General features: G+C 39.7%; 1 protein-coding gene across 2 annotated transcripts in view; it reads left to right on the top strand.

Moving 5' to 3' along the window:
• The window catches only part of PI4KA (phosphatidylinositol 4-kinase alpha), a 168707-nt gene that overhangs the window by 57763 nt on the left and 93037 nt on the right, over positions 1–17907 (top strand). For both annotated transcript variants that reach the window (XM_089653173.1, XM_089653172.1), the window contains exons 15-19: positions 331–426; positions 4435–4618; positions 10055–10158; positions 13107–13275; positions 17757–17807. In XM_089653173.1, coding sequence (XP_089509299.1) covers positions 331–426; positions 4435–4618; positions 10055–10158; positions 13107–13275; positions 17757–17807 — 604 coding nt within the window. The remainder of the gene's footprint in view (positions 1–330; positions 427–4434; positions 4619–10054; positions 10159–13106; positions 13276–17756; positions 17808–17907) is intronic.

Genomic DNA, 17907 nt, shown 5'->3' with positions numbered 1-17907 from the left:
AACAGTAATACTTACTTGTGCTGACAGGAAGCATCCATCTGCAGGCTGTCTCTGCATCGTCATCAGAATGTGAACAACTATAGCGATGACCTTACTAAACCAACAAAAAGAGACTGGAAAAGGTCCAAGATACACTTTCAATGGCAGTATGCAAATCCACAGTTGCTTTGGCTTAATGTAGAAGGGCAGTGAACACAATGTGATATAACAAATGAAAACTAGCTATGTGAAACCTAAATAAAAATTCAGCCCATAATAGATGATAAAAATATTTTTGTAGGCATATTATCTGTCATCTGTCATATTAATTTACTCCATCTTTGATTTCAGGTGTCTAAAGGCAGGTTTAACCACTGATCCGGTTATTGTGGAAGCCTTTCTGGCTAGTTTATCCAATCGCCTTTACATATCCCAGGAGAATGAAAAGTATGTTACACTGCTTAAGTATAATTTCCAACGTATTGAGCCACATAACCTTTGTATGTGTCATTTTAATGTGTACTAAATAGAACTACTGGGTCTTCAAAATGCTTGAAATAGTTATAAATAATTTATAAATGATGTTGATTTGACAGCCAGTTTGATTTAAACCAAAACTAGAAAGTTAAACAGTTGACACATGAATGTAGGTCTGGGCAATACATTTAAAGCTGAACTCAGAGCACTAAATATATTTTTCCATAGATACCAAGGATATCAATCCATTTCGTGTGTACCAAATGCATTTGCAAACCCAGATATTACGTGTGGTAACATCATCTAGTCTATTCAGAGAGTAGTCTGTGGGTGGGATTCAGTGGGTCCATTAAGTACAGGCTGCTAGTAGAAAATTCAGATATATAAAAATAGGTGCTGCTACCTCCCAGTGTTATAATGCGGCTTTATCACTGGTGCTGTAGTAGAGGCAGCTGATTCCTCATCCACACGATCCATAAAAGCAAAGAAAATCTGGCACTCCAGTTTATAGACTGCCCCTACTAATAAAATTCACTGTTCAGCTAGATATTGGTCTGATCCGTCATAAGGTCAGCACCAGAATTGCCACTGCAGAACAGTGAATTAGTCAGGTTGAATACCTATCAGTGGAACACTGTGTGATGATCCACCCTCTAACAATTAAAGCCAAGTCCTTGGAGTCCAGGACTAAGGAAAATAGAAAACACAGAATTAGTATGCATTACTGTACATAGCTAATGCTACTATAGCCTGTTACTGTAGCCCACCCCTGCTTGCCCCAAACAAACTATTTAAAGTGATCATAAACCTAGAATTCTATTTTAATAGCAGTCAACCTGCTCCGACATTAGACTAATCATTTGACGGAATTTGTGATTAAGATGCATGCAATATTTGAAGGTGCCAGAATAACATCCATTTGGAAAGATTATTTTGTTTTTTTAAGTCTTGTAAGTAGTGGTGCACCGAAATGAAAACTCTGGTGCCGAAACTGATACCGAAAATTCAGAGTGCATGTGGCGGAAAACCAAACTGAAACCGAAATGTGTGTGTATGTGGGGGTGGGGAGGCTCCAAAATGTTTACATTTTCTCTTTACTTTCGTGTGTGTGTGTGTGTGTGTGTATATGTATGTATATATATGTATGTATGTATATATATATATATATATATTTTAACTCTGGGCTTGAAAAAGCCGCTCGACAAATGCGAGGAGAAATTCCTCTGGCGAGCACAGATGATGGATGGAGCGACTGCACCTGCGCTCCAAGCCTCATTGTGAAGCCGAGTTCCGGTTTACAACTTCCTGTGTCCGACTTCTGCGGCACCGCCACTGAGGGGACAGGTGCAGGAGAGGTCCGCTCTCCTCCGCTGAGAGGAGACACCCTCTCCACTGCCGCGGGGGACTCTGAGGGACTAGGAGTAAGTACTGTATACAACATGTCATATCACTATAATGGAGTACAGGGGAGCTGGGATATACATTACTGTATACATGTCATATCACTATAATGGAGTACAGGGGAGCTGGGATATACATTACTGTATACATGTCATATCACTATAATGGAGTACAGGGGAGCTGGGATATACATTACTTAGTAATGTAGTTGGGGGCCGGCTGGGGGTGGGGTTTGGGGGCGGACCTGGGCAAGGTTGGGTGGGGAAACTGGTAGAGAGTAAGTTTTGTGACCGTCTAGTAGGTCTGGACTCGAAATTTTAACCCCTGGTATAACTTATGATTTTATTGCTATAACGTAGGGGACCAATAGCATATGAGTGAAAGGTCCTCTTTGTAGGGGGGAGGGGGTGGTTGCAGCGTGTGCAAGGAGGGGGCAGGAGAGGAGCAGTGTATACAGATATGCTCCCGTACTGGCTGTCACTATGGGGTTTATTTACTAAAGCTGGAGAGTCCAAAATCAGACTCCCTTCTGCATAGAAACCAATCAGCTTCCAGGTTTCATTGCCAAAGCTTCATTGAACAAGCTGAGGTTAGAAGCTGATTGGTTTCTATGCAGAAGGGAGTCTGATTTTGGACTCTCCAGCTTTAGTAAATAAATTAAGAGAGGGCGCACAGGCCTAGTGCATTACCATAAAAAATGTTTAATAAAAAATAAAGTAGGTGTTGTACTCACAAACGACAATATAGTCAAGGCACATCATAAAAGAACAGCTGGGTCAACACCGCGCTGAGTAACAGTCCGCAATAGGGAGTTTAGGCATCCAAAAGGCTGACGCGTTTCGAGGACTTGCCTCTTCCTCAGAGCCAACTGACCAAATGTCTGCTCCCTCTTTTATATGCTCACTACTAGTTAAACCAAAGGTCACATGGGCCGTCCTGGACACTCCCCTGTGCAGGTGGAGGAGTCACAGGGGCAATCGACATAGTGTAAGTAAACACGAAAGGTCTATAAAAATATATACACACATATATATACACATACATATATACATACACATATATATATATATATATATTACACATACGCGTACAAATAAAACCATTGAAACTAGTGACAATCATAAAATCATATGAACCATAAGAAGTGTGCATAGTGAAAAATAAATAAATGGAAAGTTACACATATATATAAAAAAATAAATAAAGAAAATAAATAAAAATGCATCACCAGGGAAGGATTTTTATTTATTTTTTTATATATATGTGTAACTTTCCATTTATTTATTTTTCACTATGCACACTTCTTATGGTTCATATGATTTTATGATTGTCACTAGTTTCAATGGTTTTATTTGTACGCGTATTTGTGTGTATGTATATATATATATATATATATATATATATGTGTGTGTGTATGTATATATGTATGTGTATGTGTATATATATGTGTGTATATATATTTTTATAGACCTTTCGTGTTTACTTACACTATGTCGATTGCCCCTGTGACTCCTCCACCTGCACAGGAGAGTGTCCAGGATGGCCCATGTAACCTTTGGTTTAACTAGTAGTGAGCATATAAAAGAGGGAGCAGACATGTGGTCAGTTGGCTCTGAGGAAGAGGCAAGTCCTCGAAACGCGTTAGACTTTTGGATGTCTAAACTCCCTATTGCGGACTGTTACTCAGCGCGGTGTTGACCCAGCTGTTCTTTTATGATGTGCCTTGACTATATTGTCATTTGTGAGTACAACACCTACTTTATTTTTTATTAAACATTTTTTATGGTAATGCACTAGGCCTGTGCGCCCTCTCTTTGTTCTTTCCCCATTCAGTATATTTGGATTCCCCCGGTCCATTTGAGGGCAGCAAGGTGTGCATGTTCCAGGACATTCTTAATGTGGTTGTAGCCTGCATCGAGTCCATCCCCAAGCGCAGGAGCATTTGTGTTTGCTGGTTCTTTAGTAAATAAACCCCTGTATGTCGGTGCCGATTTTTACATGCAATTGCCTGCTTTTTTTTTTTCTTCACTATAGCTTACAGAATTAGCTGTCATTTTCCCTGGAGCTAAAGAAAACTTTGTTTCTTTTATCTCAGGAAAGAAACTAAAAGGAAACTTTGTTTCTTTTAGCTGGGGGGAAAGTGACTGCTAATTCTGTGAGCTATAGTGAAGAAAAAAAAAAGCCGGTAATTACATTTAAAAACCAACACTGACATATACTGACAGCCAGACAGTATACATTGCTCCTCTCCTGCCTTTCTCATACAGTATTAATGTGACATTAAGCTACTAGTTTTGAAGATGAAGCGAAAATGCATAGAAAAGTGATTTTGAACATCACGTGATTTCACAGTCATGAGTATGTAGTCTTAGAGCTAAACTTAATAAATTAGGTCCATGAATATAAGAATCTGATTCATATTCTGCATTTACTTATCCTAGTTAATTCCACAGAGATATGTAATCTAATGTGTTTTTTTTAAACGTTTATTATAATATAAAATCAGTTTCTGTACTACAAAATCAATATTTTATTATATTTCTTGCATGATAAAGAGATGCTTGTATTGTGTTTTAGGGATGCTCATCTGATTCCAGATCATACAATCCGTGCTCTGGGACACATTGCAGTGGCACTGAGGGATACCCCAAAGGTGATGGAGCCAATCCTTCAGATATTGCAGCAGAAGTTCTGCCAGCCACCATCACCACTTGATGTGCTCATCATAGACCAACTGGGGTGTATGGTGATAACTGGCAATGTAAGTAGACAGATTTGCAGAAGAAACTATAATTAGCTTTAAGACATTCAGGCCAACCAGCACTCTGGTCACTATAATAGTAAAGCTGAATATATTATTATTATTATTATTATTATTACGAGTTTATATAGCGCCAAAGGGTTTGCTCAGCGCTGTACAATAGGGGGGGACAATACATGGCACAGTACAACAAAGACAGACAGCGTACGAGGGGTAAGAGGGCCCTACTCTTACGAGCTTACAATCTATGCTTCTTTGTTGCCTCATTTTCCATCAATCTTACCTGTAAAAGGATATACAGATTTACATATTTCAAGTACAGAAGCGGGTCAGTTTTGATTTCCTTTAGACTTAAGTTAGTCATATGCTAATATATTTTCAAATGAACATTCATATGAGAATTTGCACGGAAATTCTCAATACTCAATGAATGTAATTTGAAAAAACTTCACAATTTCCTTTGTTGCACTCTTTAACTTTGAATAAATATACTTTTCTAACCGAAAATCGCATACATTAATAGAAATTTGTTCATGTGAGAAAAACTATTTTCTTATCACTGTGGTTGATAAAATGTAGATTTCACTCCGCTGGCCATTAAAAATCAAGCAAATGTTCTTAAAATAAAAATTTTCGAATGAAATGGTACAAGTGTATAGCCAGCTTCAGCCCCTTTTACATGCAATATAAATTGCACAGAACATTCTGTTGCTTTGTTTGGGATTCAAAGCAGAAGGCAAAAGTACATTTCTGTGTAAATAGTGTCTTGAAAACGTGTTTGAACTCTTTGGACACAAAATGAATGTGGCTTGTGGCAGACTTTTACATTTTATGGTGAACAAATTATCTACTCAGTAGCCACTATAGAGCCATGAGGTGTGATTGCAGAGTGCCTGTCACATGTACAGTTAAATTAGAATTTAGCAATCTTCTTAAACTAAAGTCAAACGTGGGAATTTTGCAGGGTTGTTAGACACTGCTTACCTGCCAAGCAGCTTTACTTTTTATTCCAACATCAACAACTGCCGCCTTCTGCTGAAGGCCCTCATATACAGTATAGGTCCATGTACAGTGCATACAGAAATTATTCACAGCGCTTACCTTCTGCCACATTTTATGTTACAGCCTTATTCCAAAATGGATTAAATTAATTTATTTTCCTCAACATTCTACAAACAATACCCCATAATGACAACGTGAAAGAAGTTCCTTTTGAAATCTTTGCAATTTATTAAAAAAAAACCCACATGTATATACAGTCATGGCCGAAATTGTTGGCACCCTTGATATTTCTCCAGGAAATCATGTATTTCTCACGAAACGTATTGCATTAACACATGTTTTGCTATACACATGTTTATTCCCTTTGTGTGTATTGGGACAAAACAAAAAAAGGGAGGAAAGAAAGCAAATTCGACATAATGTCACACAAACCTCCAAAAATGGGCTGGACAAAAGTATTGGCACCCTTTCACAACTGCGGATAAATAAGAATGTTACAAGCATGTGATGCTCCTGTAAACTCACCTGGGGCAAGTAACAGGTGTGGGCAATATAGAAATCACACCTGAAAGCAGATAAAAAGGAGAGACGTTCACTTAACCTTTGCATTGTGTGTCTGTCTGTGCCACACTAAGCATGGACAACAGAAAGAGGAGACGAGAACTGTCTGAGGACCTGAGAACCAAAATTGTGGCAAAATATCAACAATCTCAAGGTTACAAGTCCATCTCCAGAGAACTAGATTTGCCTTTGTCCACAGTGCGCAACATTATCAAGAAGTTTGCAACCCATGGCACTGTAGCTAATCTCCCTGGTCGTGGACGGATGAGGAAAATTGATGAAAGATTGCAACGCAGAATAGTCCGGATGGTGGATAAGCAGCCCCAAACATGTTCCAAAGACATTCAAGCTGTCCTGCAGGCTCAGGGAGCATCAGTGTCAGCGCGAACTATCCGTCGACATTTAAATGAAATGAAACGCTATGGCAGGAGACCCAGGAGGACCCCACTGCTGACACAGAGACATAAAAAAGCAAGACTACAGTTTGCCAAAATGTACTTGAGTAAGCCAAAAGCCTTCTGGGAAAACGTCTTGTGGACAGATGAGACCAAGATAGAGCTTTTCGGTAAAGCACATCATTCTACTGTTTACCGAAAACGGAATGAGGCCTACAAAGAACAAAACACAGTACCTACGGTAAAATATGGTGGAGGTTCAATGATGTTTTGGGGTTGTTTTGCTGCCTCTGGCACTGGGTGCCTTGACTGTGTGCAAGGCATCATGAAATCTGAGGATTACCAAAGGATTTTGGGTCGCACTGTAGGGCCCAGTGTCAGAAAGCTGGGTTTGCGTCCAAGATCCTGGGTCTTCCAGCAGGACAATGACCCCAAACATACGTCAAAAAGCACTCAGAAATGGATGGCAAAGAAGCGCTGGAGAGTTCTGAAGTGGCCAGCAATGAGCCCAGATCTAAATCCCATTGAACACCTGTGGAGAGATCTTAAAATTGCTGTTGGGAAAAGGTGTCCTTCCAATAAGAGAGACCTGGAGCTGTTTGCAAAGGAAGAGTGGTCCAAAATTCCGGGTGAGAGGTGTCAGAAGCTTATTGATGGTTATAGGAAGCGACTGATTTCAGTTATGTTTTCCAAAGGGTGTGCAACCAAATATTAAGTTAAGGGTGCCAATACTTTTGTCCAGCCCATTTTTGGGGTTTTGTGTGACATTATGTCATATTTGCTTTTCTGCCTCTGTTTTATATTTGTTCCAATACATACAAAGGGAATAAACATGTGTATAGCAAAACATGTGTTAATGCAATACCTTTTTTGTGTGAAATACTTGATTTTCAGGAAAAATATCAAGGGTGCCAACAATTTCGGCCATGACTGTAAGTATTCACAGCCTTTGCCATGATACTCAAAATGCAGCAATGTACAGAGACATCCTTGATGAAAACCTGTTCCAGAGCGCTCAGGACCTTAGACTGGGGAGACAGTTCATCTTTCAACAGGACAACGACCCTAAGCACACAGCCCACATAACAAAGGAGTGGCTATGGGCCAACTCTGTGAATGTCCTGGAGTGGCCCAGCCAGAGCCCAGACTTGAACCCGATTGAACATCTCTAGAGAGATCTGAAAATGGCTGTGCACCGACGCTCCCCATCCAACCTGATGGAGCTTGAGACGTACTTCAAAGAAGAATGGGAGAAATTGCCCAAAAATAGGTGTGCCAAGCTTGTAGCATCATACTAAAAACGACTTGAGGTTGTAATTGGTGCTAAAGGTGCTTCAACAAAGTACTGAGCAAAGGCTGTGAATACTTATGTACATGGGGTTTTTTTGGTTTTTGTTTTTAATAAATTGCAAAGATTTCAAAACGTACTACTTTCATGTTGTCATTATGGGGTATTGTTTGTAGAATGTTGAGGGAAAAAATTAATTTATTCCATTTTGGAATAAGGCTGTAACATAACAAAATGTGGCAAAAGTTAAGCACTGTGAATACTTTCTGGATGCACTGTAGTTGCTAATATATACCTATTTTAATAGACCCGAGCAGACAGATTTTTTCATTGGTTCCATTGATGTTTTCCCTGAGCAAATTACAGCTTTGTCCCTATATTGTGTTGCTTGTTTCAAAGGTAAACATGGATTTGTGTGATGGACTCCAGTCCGAATCTATACTATGTGAGAAGTTTGCTGAATATGGCAGTATTGGGTTTTTTAAAATTCTGAATAATATTGAGGCCTGGTTCACACCAATTTTTTTTTTTTTTTTTTTTTTTTTTTAGCTCTTTGCAGAAAAACACTACAGTCCATTTACCACGGTTTTCTATGGGACACATTCAAATGTATGTTTTTTTGCTACAATAGAGTTCAATGGAGACACTGCTGAAACACATGTAGTGCGTTTTTGCCACGTTTTTAGTTTTTATTCTGCCCAGCAACAAAAATATTTCCCCTTTAACAAAAAACAACTAAACAAAAAATGCAGAATGTTGTAAAAAGGCGCATGCAAAAACACAAAATGCAATGCGAAAACAATTGCAAACGCACACTGCATTGGTTTGAATCAGGACTAAGGAGACTTTTTATTCACTAATCAAAGATATTCTTAAAGGATAAGTTCACCTTTTGGACAAAAATAAATGCACAGTTTTTTGCAGGTAAAAAAATGTGTATTTATTATTTTTGTCCAAAGGTACCTGGAAAGCATTGCACCAGCGATCAGTAGATCGCTGATGCCATGCGGGTCTCCTACAGACCTATCAGAATATCTCTTGTATGGGATGTACACAAGCAGATATTCTGACAGGAAGCTTCAATGAACTACCATGGCGCTCCACAGTGCTGTGCTATTTCATTGAAAACTACAAGCGGACAGCTGCTAAGGCTGTTGGGACTTGCAGTTCATTCATTCATGGAAGTCTGTGAATGAATGATGCAGCCATGTGGGCGGAGCACCACATGGTCTTGCTGTTTTCAAATCTGACAAATTGTACGGGGAGAAGTTTCCCCGTACTATCTGTCACAGGGAGGGGAGGCAGCGGGCGTGGCTGCAGCTATGGGAACATAAAACGGGTGGAACATGTAACATGTTCCCAAAGGTGAACTTATCCTTTAAACCTAAGATACAATCGCCCAAATTGGGTTTCTTGACCAAATCAGGCAACAGTCTGGAAGAGCTCTGACTGCTATTTTTGAGGGGAACAACAGTATGAACAACTGCCAACTCAAGGTGATGGGTAGAGTCATTTGATTTCTGAAGTTGCATTTTGAAGTATGCCTGTCAATCATTTTACATATTAAAGGACTGTTCCAACCCTGACTTTTGTCTGTTTGATTTAATTGCACTTTAGTTGGACCTCACTTTCACAAGTCCTGCCTAACTGCCTTTTGTTTGTCCAGTGACAGCAATTCATTGGCAAATAAGAAAAATGGCACTTGCACCTGGGCGAGGCTTATCTGTGAAAGGGAGTTCTTCTAATAGGCTAAATAGGATAGCAACTTTATAAAGTAAAAAAAAAAAATCTTTTTAAAAAGTTTCAACTGGCTGACAGGTCCACTATAAGGCTGGAACAGCCACTATGGGGAATCTTCATCTGATGTGGGCAAAATATCTGTTCTCCACGTTTTCTCACTGCAAAGTCTGGGGGATTTAGGTTTAAAATACTGACAAATCTAAATTCTTTTTTTCCTGAGCAGATTTTACATTGATTTCAAAGTGTTTGCACTGTAATGAATAATTCCCAATTAAGATTTAAGAGTATAAACTAAATTAACCAAATTAAATCCTTCAGGAAAATGATTTTGGCAAATAAAAGATTTTTACAGATAAGCAGAGGTCAGGTTGATTGTAGTTTCACCCTTGAATAAAGAGTTATTCACATTGACATGATCTCTAATGTTTATATTTCCGTTGTTCTCTGCAGCAATACATTTACCAGGAAGTGTGGAATCTCTTCCAGCAGATTAGTGTGAAAGCCAGCTCAGTTGTCTATTCTGCCACCAAAGATTACAAAGATCATGGCTATAGGTATGTTTACGTAATATGCTTAAATGGCCAAGCTGATCCTCCGTTGGCATGTGTTGCGTGTTCTGTAAGCCCCACTTAATAAAGAAACTGTATTTCTCTGTTGTTCATTGAGGGACACAGATTGGTAGTAAAACAAAATGAGGTTTTAAACTGCCTTCTACAGGATAATAGTCAGAAAGTACATAGGGAGCCAAAGGCCAGCCGACCGAAGGCTCTCCTGCCTAACACCTGTTCGGTTTCTCTTAAGCTCACGATATACATTACAATTTGGTTATGCAATCTCCTTTAGATCTACCACCAACCAAGTATGACAGACACTTGCCTAATTAGATGTAGATTGATTGGATAGTTTTGGTATGTGCGCATACGTAGTTTTGATAAATCTAAAGCTGATTGTACACAGATTGTATGGCCAGAATTTAATGTGTATGGTGATCCTAAGGGGTAGATTTACTAAAACATGGTAGCCAATCAGCTTCAAACTTCAACTTATTCAATTAAGCTTTGGTAATAAAACCTGGAAGCTGAATGTGTTGTTAGGAAAATGGATGTTTCTTTCCCTTTCTGCTATAATTTTTAGTTGAATTGGAAATTTTATTTCTTTGATCGACAGCTATTGGTAGATTAATGCCAGATATTGGAAATCCTGGAAGTCTCTCCAGATAGGCAACAAGTGTAGGTTGGTATAGACAACCCATCTGTGGACAAACTGTTCAGGTCAAGCCAGCTTTTCTGGTGATTCCTTGCTAGGTTTTCAGGCTCAGTGCTCCAGTAGTTATGTTCTGTCTCTAAAGACTTGATGTTGTGAGTGGATTGAAGGCTTTGCAAGTTGAGGATTTCTTTTTTTTGTCTCTTGTACCTGAGGTTGTATGTGCTTTTTTCCACAGAAGTAGCTGCCACTAGCTGTGTCCTGTATTTGGTGAACTTTATTAGTGTTTAAAGGATAAGTTCACCTTTCGTAATGTGCCACCCTTATTCAGGGTGTAACATATTACAAAAGGACCAGCCCCCGATCCTCTGTTGTGACAGCTACTAGGGGAACCTCTTCCTAGCTGTCACAATTTAAAAAAAAAAAAAAAGGATGTGCGGTGCTCCGCCCGCCCGGGTGCATCATTCATGCACAGTATTCTGTGAATGAAAAAACTACAACCTCTAACAGCCGTTGTGGCTGTCAGCTTTTAGTTCTTAATAAGCTACCATGGCGCTGTTGAGCTCTGTGGTAGTTCATTAATTCTACCTGTCAGTGTATCTGCTTGCCCATACGAGGTACGAGCACACAGGAACACTGACAAGTCTGCAGGAGTTGTGCATGGCACCAGCGATCTGCTAATCGCTGGTGCAGTGCTTTCCAGGATCCCAAAATGAAAAATAGTAACTTCACATTTTTCTTGCAATAAAATGTACATTTATAATTTTTTGTTAAAAGGTGAACTTATCCTTTTAAGCAAGTTTGGAAATGCCTCCACTTTATTACTATCTTGAGCTGCATATGTGTTGGATTCTTGGCAGCTGGGCAATGTTTATTCCCAAGCTGCCATTTGTATCTCCCACTGCTTTTTTATTTTGCGGCTATGTCAAGCAGTATATCCTTTGGCGGTTGAGCTGTGTTATGTCATAACCACTTTTTTGAATTCCCGTCGCTGCTCCTGTTAGAATGATGCAGCTCTGTTTGTTACAACTAAGCAGGTGTGAGAGGTTAGAGTCTCAAGGGGGTGGCCTTCAATTTTTCACTGTGTCTAGCGTCTTTTGCTCCTGTAGACTGCAGTAAAATTCTAGGCTGCTTATTACAAAGCTATGTTCCTGAATAGACTCAGAGAAAAGGATTTTATAGTAAGTATGAAAATCCATTTTTTTTTTTAAATCTGATATCATTAATGAACATAAAAGACATCTTTTGTTAAAGTGGAAGTAAAGGCAAAATTTAACTGATTCTAAACTTGCTCTCAGCCACATTATAAGCCTAATATATCTAGCCCTGTAAAGAACAAATTGCTATACTTACCTGTTCTGCAGCCGCTTCAGTCTCCAGTGGTTCCCACTGTGTGCAGGAGACAGCTGACAATGGATGGGAAGTGACGTCACGCATAGCGTTACTAAGGGGCTTCGGTTGCCTACTGCCTCTTCTACACACTTCTGCACACGGAAGCTGCCGCTGACATCTCAGTGTGGGGCCAGACCAGAGCGGCTGCAGGTAAGTATAGTGATGTTTTCTTTACAAGGCTAGATAGATAGATTAGTCTTAGACTGTGGCTGAGAGTAGGTTTAGAGTTTGTTAGGTTTTGCCACTTTAACCTTGATCTGCCTGTTTTTCACAAAGGCCTAATCTTGCCTAATTTTCACAAAAGTCAGAAACTTGCTGTATTATCTGTGAATCTGTTGTCAAATCACATACATAGTAACATGAATTTGCATATTATGGATAAAATTAACACCCTGTTACTGCACCTATTTTCATCCATTCTGTGTGTTTGTAGGGTGTGCATATTTTGTAAACCTTTTTCTTTTTTTTAACCTGTCTATATTTTCATTCATTCTGTTTATTCCAAGCTTTATATAGCATAAATTAGTTTTAAGCATCACATACCCACTGCAGTTTCTATTGCCCCCTCTTTGACCAAATGCCAGTTGGTTCTGAAAGGACAAAGCACTGATGTATCTGGGTAGTGTCTAAGACTGCTAATCCCTCTACTTTCTCCCTGAATCATTTCCATTGTTCTGGCACTATGATAGGCTGCCTCCCTAGCCAATAGAAATGTGTAGGACATGGGAGGGAGGCAAGCTGGCTCCACAAATATCAGGAAATGTTGGAGCTTGCCTGTTAAAAAAAAAAAAATAAATAACTGGCATTTAGGTATAGAGGGGGCAATGAAAACTGCTTTGGCTATATGCAGGCATTTTACACCTGCTTTTAGCTAAATATGACGCTTCTTAATCCATTCTGTGGACAGACACTGTTCCTTGGCAGTCATAAATGCACTGGCGAATATTGCGGCCAACATCCAGGGAGAGCAGCTGGTGGATGAGCTTTTGATGAACCTATTAGAGCTATTTGTCCAGTTGGGGCTAGAGGGAAAACGGGCCAGTGAAAGAGCCAGTGAAAAAGGCCCAGCACTGAAGGTGAGTTTAAGGATTTGATGTGAGCTTTAATGGTATGAATTATGCCTTTATTAATAGTACTTTTTTATTTGTTTAAGTATCATACATAAAGAACTTGTTTATAAATTTAATCATTTAGACAGCAGCTTATATTAAGTATTGTATGGTATTTTATGAAGACATGATTAAACAAAGATGTCAATTGATTAGGCTTAAAGTGTTACTAAACCCAGGACCCTGCATTCACTATATCTGGTCTCCCACAGTACACACAACATGGAAGTGCTATTATTTTAGTAAATATAAACTGCTAAATACCTTTTCTCATCAGCAGTTAAAGCAGTCTTGTGACTTATATCAGTGTTCAGCAGAGCACTGGTTAAAGCTTGTAGGAGGAGTTTTATTTCTGCTCTAGGAGGATGTGAAACCCCTGACCTCTGTCTGGACAGTGCTGATTGACCCTGTGCTGATCATATGTACTCTCCCAAGAAAAAAAACCTCTCTAGTAATTCACACTAAACTGAGCATGTGCAGAAGCAGAATTGCTACAGTTCAGTTTGTCTTATCAGGACAAGACGTGGACGTTTGGACAAGAGGAGGAGCAGAGAAGTCAGGATCAAACAGGATCAAACAGCCTTTTTACACAATGCAGAGAACCCTTAGGTTCCACAATGAGTATAACAAGCATGCTTTACTGCATATATATATACTGATTTTACTGTTATGGGTTTAGTAACACTTGTAATGATCTTCCAGTTACAATATCCAGCTCTAGCTGATTGTTGAGGAGATCAAAATACCATCTATTTAACATCTTAAACCTGGGAAATTACCTTTCAGCATTTCTTGTAAAAAATGTACAATCATTTCCTTTCATGAAAACTGTTTGTAAAAATGTACAGTAGATCCAGGAATATAGGAGACTGAATTTTTTTTTGCTCAAATTGTGGAATGAATTGCTGAGCCATAATCGTAGAGAAAGCAAAGAGCATACAACAGACCACATGCACAGGTACTGGTAGATGTCATAGCCACAGGAATTACATAGTTCAACTGACTTGGGGGGCAAGGCCTGCACAGCTGAATGTTTCTAGTTTTCATTTTGTTTTGCCCCTGTTGCTTCGCTAATTAATTCCCTCTGCCTGCAATGTCCTTACTTTGTGGGAGGCCCTGTTTCCTGCATTGGCTGTATTCTGAGCCCACTGCAGCCCCATTCACACACTTCGGTACATCAAAAGCAGGTGGCACAGCACAGAACCATATGTCTAAGTGCTTGTATAGTTGGCAAAACACTGTATACACTCAGGTACTACTGTGGTCATTCACGTGTACCTCTGACCTCCTAGGCTGCATCAAGCTGCTTTAAGCTGATTTTACCTTCACATTGACTGGTATGGGAAAACCGTTGTGATGCAGAGAAAAGTGTGTGTACACAGGACGCTAAGGTGTAGTTCTGACAGGAAGCAGTTAGGCATCCTGCTAAATATTGCTGCATTGAATATGAGGACATATTAAAGCTGTAGTTTGTTTTTATATTCAATAATCAGCTCATACATGTATATTTGTATATAACTTGCATAAGTACCTGAATGTGTCTTTAGTCAGTCTCCTGAGGGTCAGCACTGTGAGCCAGTGAGGGAATCTGTTGCTTTGCACATTTACAGTAGGCATGTTAAGGAGACTGATAGCTGACATGTGCAGGTATAGTCTCCTTATTATACTGCTGATCTTTCCTGGTCTAGTATCAGACTGGGACTGGCCTTTGATGTAGCCTGCAAATAGGTCCAGGGCCTGGCTTTGCTGTCTGACAGGGGTACCTGAATTTCAAGGCTGACTAAACCATTTATGTTGGCAGGTAAGATACTTTATATGCATGTTTTGGTCTATACATTCAGCTATATGCATTGGGTAAAACGTTAAGGTAAGATGTGCAGATTTACTGGCTTGATCACATGCTCTATTTTGGGGTGGATGACATTAGCAGTTCTGATTGAATTAATCTATGGAACGTTGTGTTTTGTTAAGAACATGATCAATTTATTACATCTTTAATTGTGACTAGTGCTTTGTATGATTAGATTTTGCTGCTCACTATATTTTGGCACTTTTAGAATTTACTTTAGACTTTGACTGATTGTACATGTGTGCCAGTTTTAAGTTCAAGGACTGTGCATGCTTTACTCATGTGGGAGACAATGAACGACTGAGAGGTTTGTGACATTCCATGGCATAGCTGTGTCAAAGTTCCCACCCACAGCATGCAGGCATAGAGTAAAGTCCTGCAGTAGCAAATAGGGAAACTGTATCAGAATGTACCTAGATCAGTGTCCTGTTTATTCTTGTTCTGCAGAATAATCACCCAACAGGAACATTTTATATAACCACACAAGATCTGTTTTCTTCTTTTTGATAGGTATTTCATCCCCATTAATATCAGCTTGTTACATATCTTTTTCGGAGAGTAAGAACATGTAGAAAGATGTTCCTAAACACTGACACATGTTGGCACTGAGGGGGAATATGTGGGAAATTGAGCTTGACATGCATTGCAATTAGCAAGCACCATACATTTTTTTCCAACTACATCCTTTTTTTTATTTTAACTTTACCCATACTTAACCAACTCCCGTCGGCCATATAAATGGCCGGATGGTGGCAGTGCAGGGTCGGGTGGCCGTTTATAAATGGCCACCCCGTACCCTGCTTTTGCGTGCTCCCGCGATCTGGTGCCCGCTGTGTCCTCCGGACACAGTGGAACAGCGATCGTGGGATGGGACCTCTGTACGAGGTCCCGATCATGTGATCACTGATTGGCCAATCAGTGATCACATGCAGAGTAGTAAGCAAGATGTCACTTGTGACATTATTATTATTATACAGTATTTATAAAGCGCCGATAGTTTGCTCAGCACTGTACATTACAAAGGGGGACAGAACATGTGACAGAACAATACCAATACAATGCAAAACATGAGGGGATCGAGGGCCCTGCTCTTTCGAGCTTACAATCTAGGAGGGAGGGGATAGTGGTACAGGAGGAGATAGCTGTGGGGGATGGAGTGGTAGGAAGAGTGGAGGAGGTCGGCAAGTTAGCAGGGGGTGGGGTAGGCTTCCCTGAAGAGATGGGTTTTCAGGGTGCGCCTAAAGGAGAGGAGAGTAGGTGATAATCTGAAGGGTTGGGGCAGGGAGTTCCAGAGGATGGGTGACACCCTGGAGAAGTCCTGGAGGCGGGCATGGGAGGAGGAGACCAGGGAACTAGAGAGAAGGAGGTCTTGTGAGGACCGGAGTGTGCGTGCTGGGTGGTACTTGGATATTAGGTCAGTGATGTAGTTCGGGGCCGTGTGGTGGACGGCTTTGTACGTCAGTGTTAGGATTTTGAATTTGATCCGTTGCGCAATCGGAAGCCAGTGGAGGGATTGGCAGAGGGGGGTGGCGGAGATGGAGCGGTTGGAAAAGTGAATGAGTCTGGCAGCCGTATTCAGGATCGACTGAAGCGGGGATACCCATCATTGCTTACTGCGTGTGAAATCTGTGAATGGTCACAAAGGTCACATGATACAAGGCTATTCACAACAGCCTTGTACCATGTGACAAGCTGTGACCAATCACAGCTCACTCAGTAGTTCTCAATGGCTGCAAGCATGCAGCTAGAGAGAAGGAGAAATGATTGCTTTTACAGCCTTTATGGGTGTAAAAGCAATCAGTGTAAAAAAAAAAAAATCTTCATCACCCCTCACCATGGTGACACTGTACTGCTAGGGTGACAGTATGTAAAAAAAAAAATAATAAATAATATAAAGTAAAAAAAAGTTAAAAAATTATAATTTTTGGTTATAAACTAATTTTGGTTTGTTTTTTTTTTTTTTTACTAAAAATATAACGGAATAAATTTTGGCCAAGATTTATGATGAAATACTATTTATTTGCAACATTTTATAAGAAAAACACTTTTTTTTTTCAAAATTTTTGGACATTTTAATTTACATAGCAAAAAAAATAAAAATCCCAGTGGTGAAAAATACCACCAAAATAAAGCTTTATCTGTCTCAAAAAAATGCTAAAAAATTCATATGGGTACATATTGTCATATTGTCCTTCAAAGTGTGATAGCACTGAAAGCTGAAAATTGGCCTGGACAGGAAGGGGGTAAAAGTGTCCGGACTCGAAGTGGTTAAGAAGCAGTGAATAAAAAGCAACCTTTTGATGTTACATCGTATTTTATTAAAAATACCAAAGGGCTGAACCAAAACATTATTTGTATACTTTGGGGATAACTTGGGGGAAGTAGTGTGCAAGTGCACTAACTAAATTTAGTATAACTATTCAAACCTCAAAGGCAAACAAACAGCAATGAAAAGATTACATGCAGTCAGATGCAGAACTACATTTCATGTAATATGTTCTATAATCTTTCTTGATGCAACCTTCAGTCTTTTTTTTTTTTTTTTTTTTAAACAAAGCCACATTTTCTCAAATTTATTCTGCCCTTTGTTTTGCAACAGGCATCTAGTAGTGCTGGAAACCTTGGAGTCCTAATTCCTGTCATTGCTGTGGTGAGTATTGCTAAGCACAGTACTTATGTAAAACATTTTGGGGTGTTTAGTTTAAAGGTAAAAGATTCACAGGTCTGTGAACCATGTGTGATAGTTGGTT

Source organism: Staurois parvus, unplaced genomic scaffold (assembly GCF_062004578.1).
Source record: "Staurois parvus isolate SC_StPar_1 unplaced genomic scaffold, SC_StPar_1.0 ptg000704l, whole genome shotgun sequence".
In the NCBI taxonomy this organism is placed as follows: Eukaryota; Metazoa; Chordata; class Amphibia; order Anura; family Ranidae; genus Staurois; species Staurois parvus.
The sequence above is the reverse complement of the archived record's forward strand: the minus strand, read 5'-3'. Positions and strand labels throughout refer to the sequence as shown.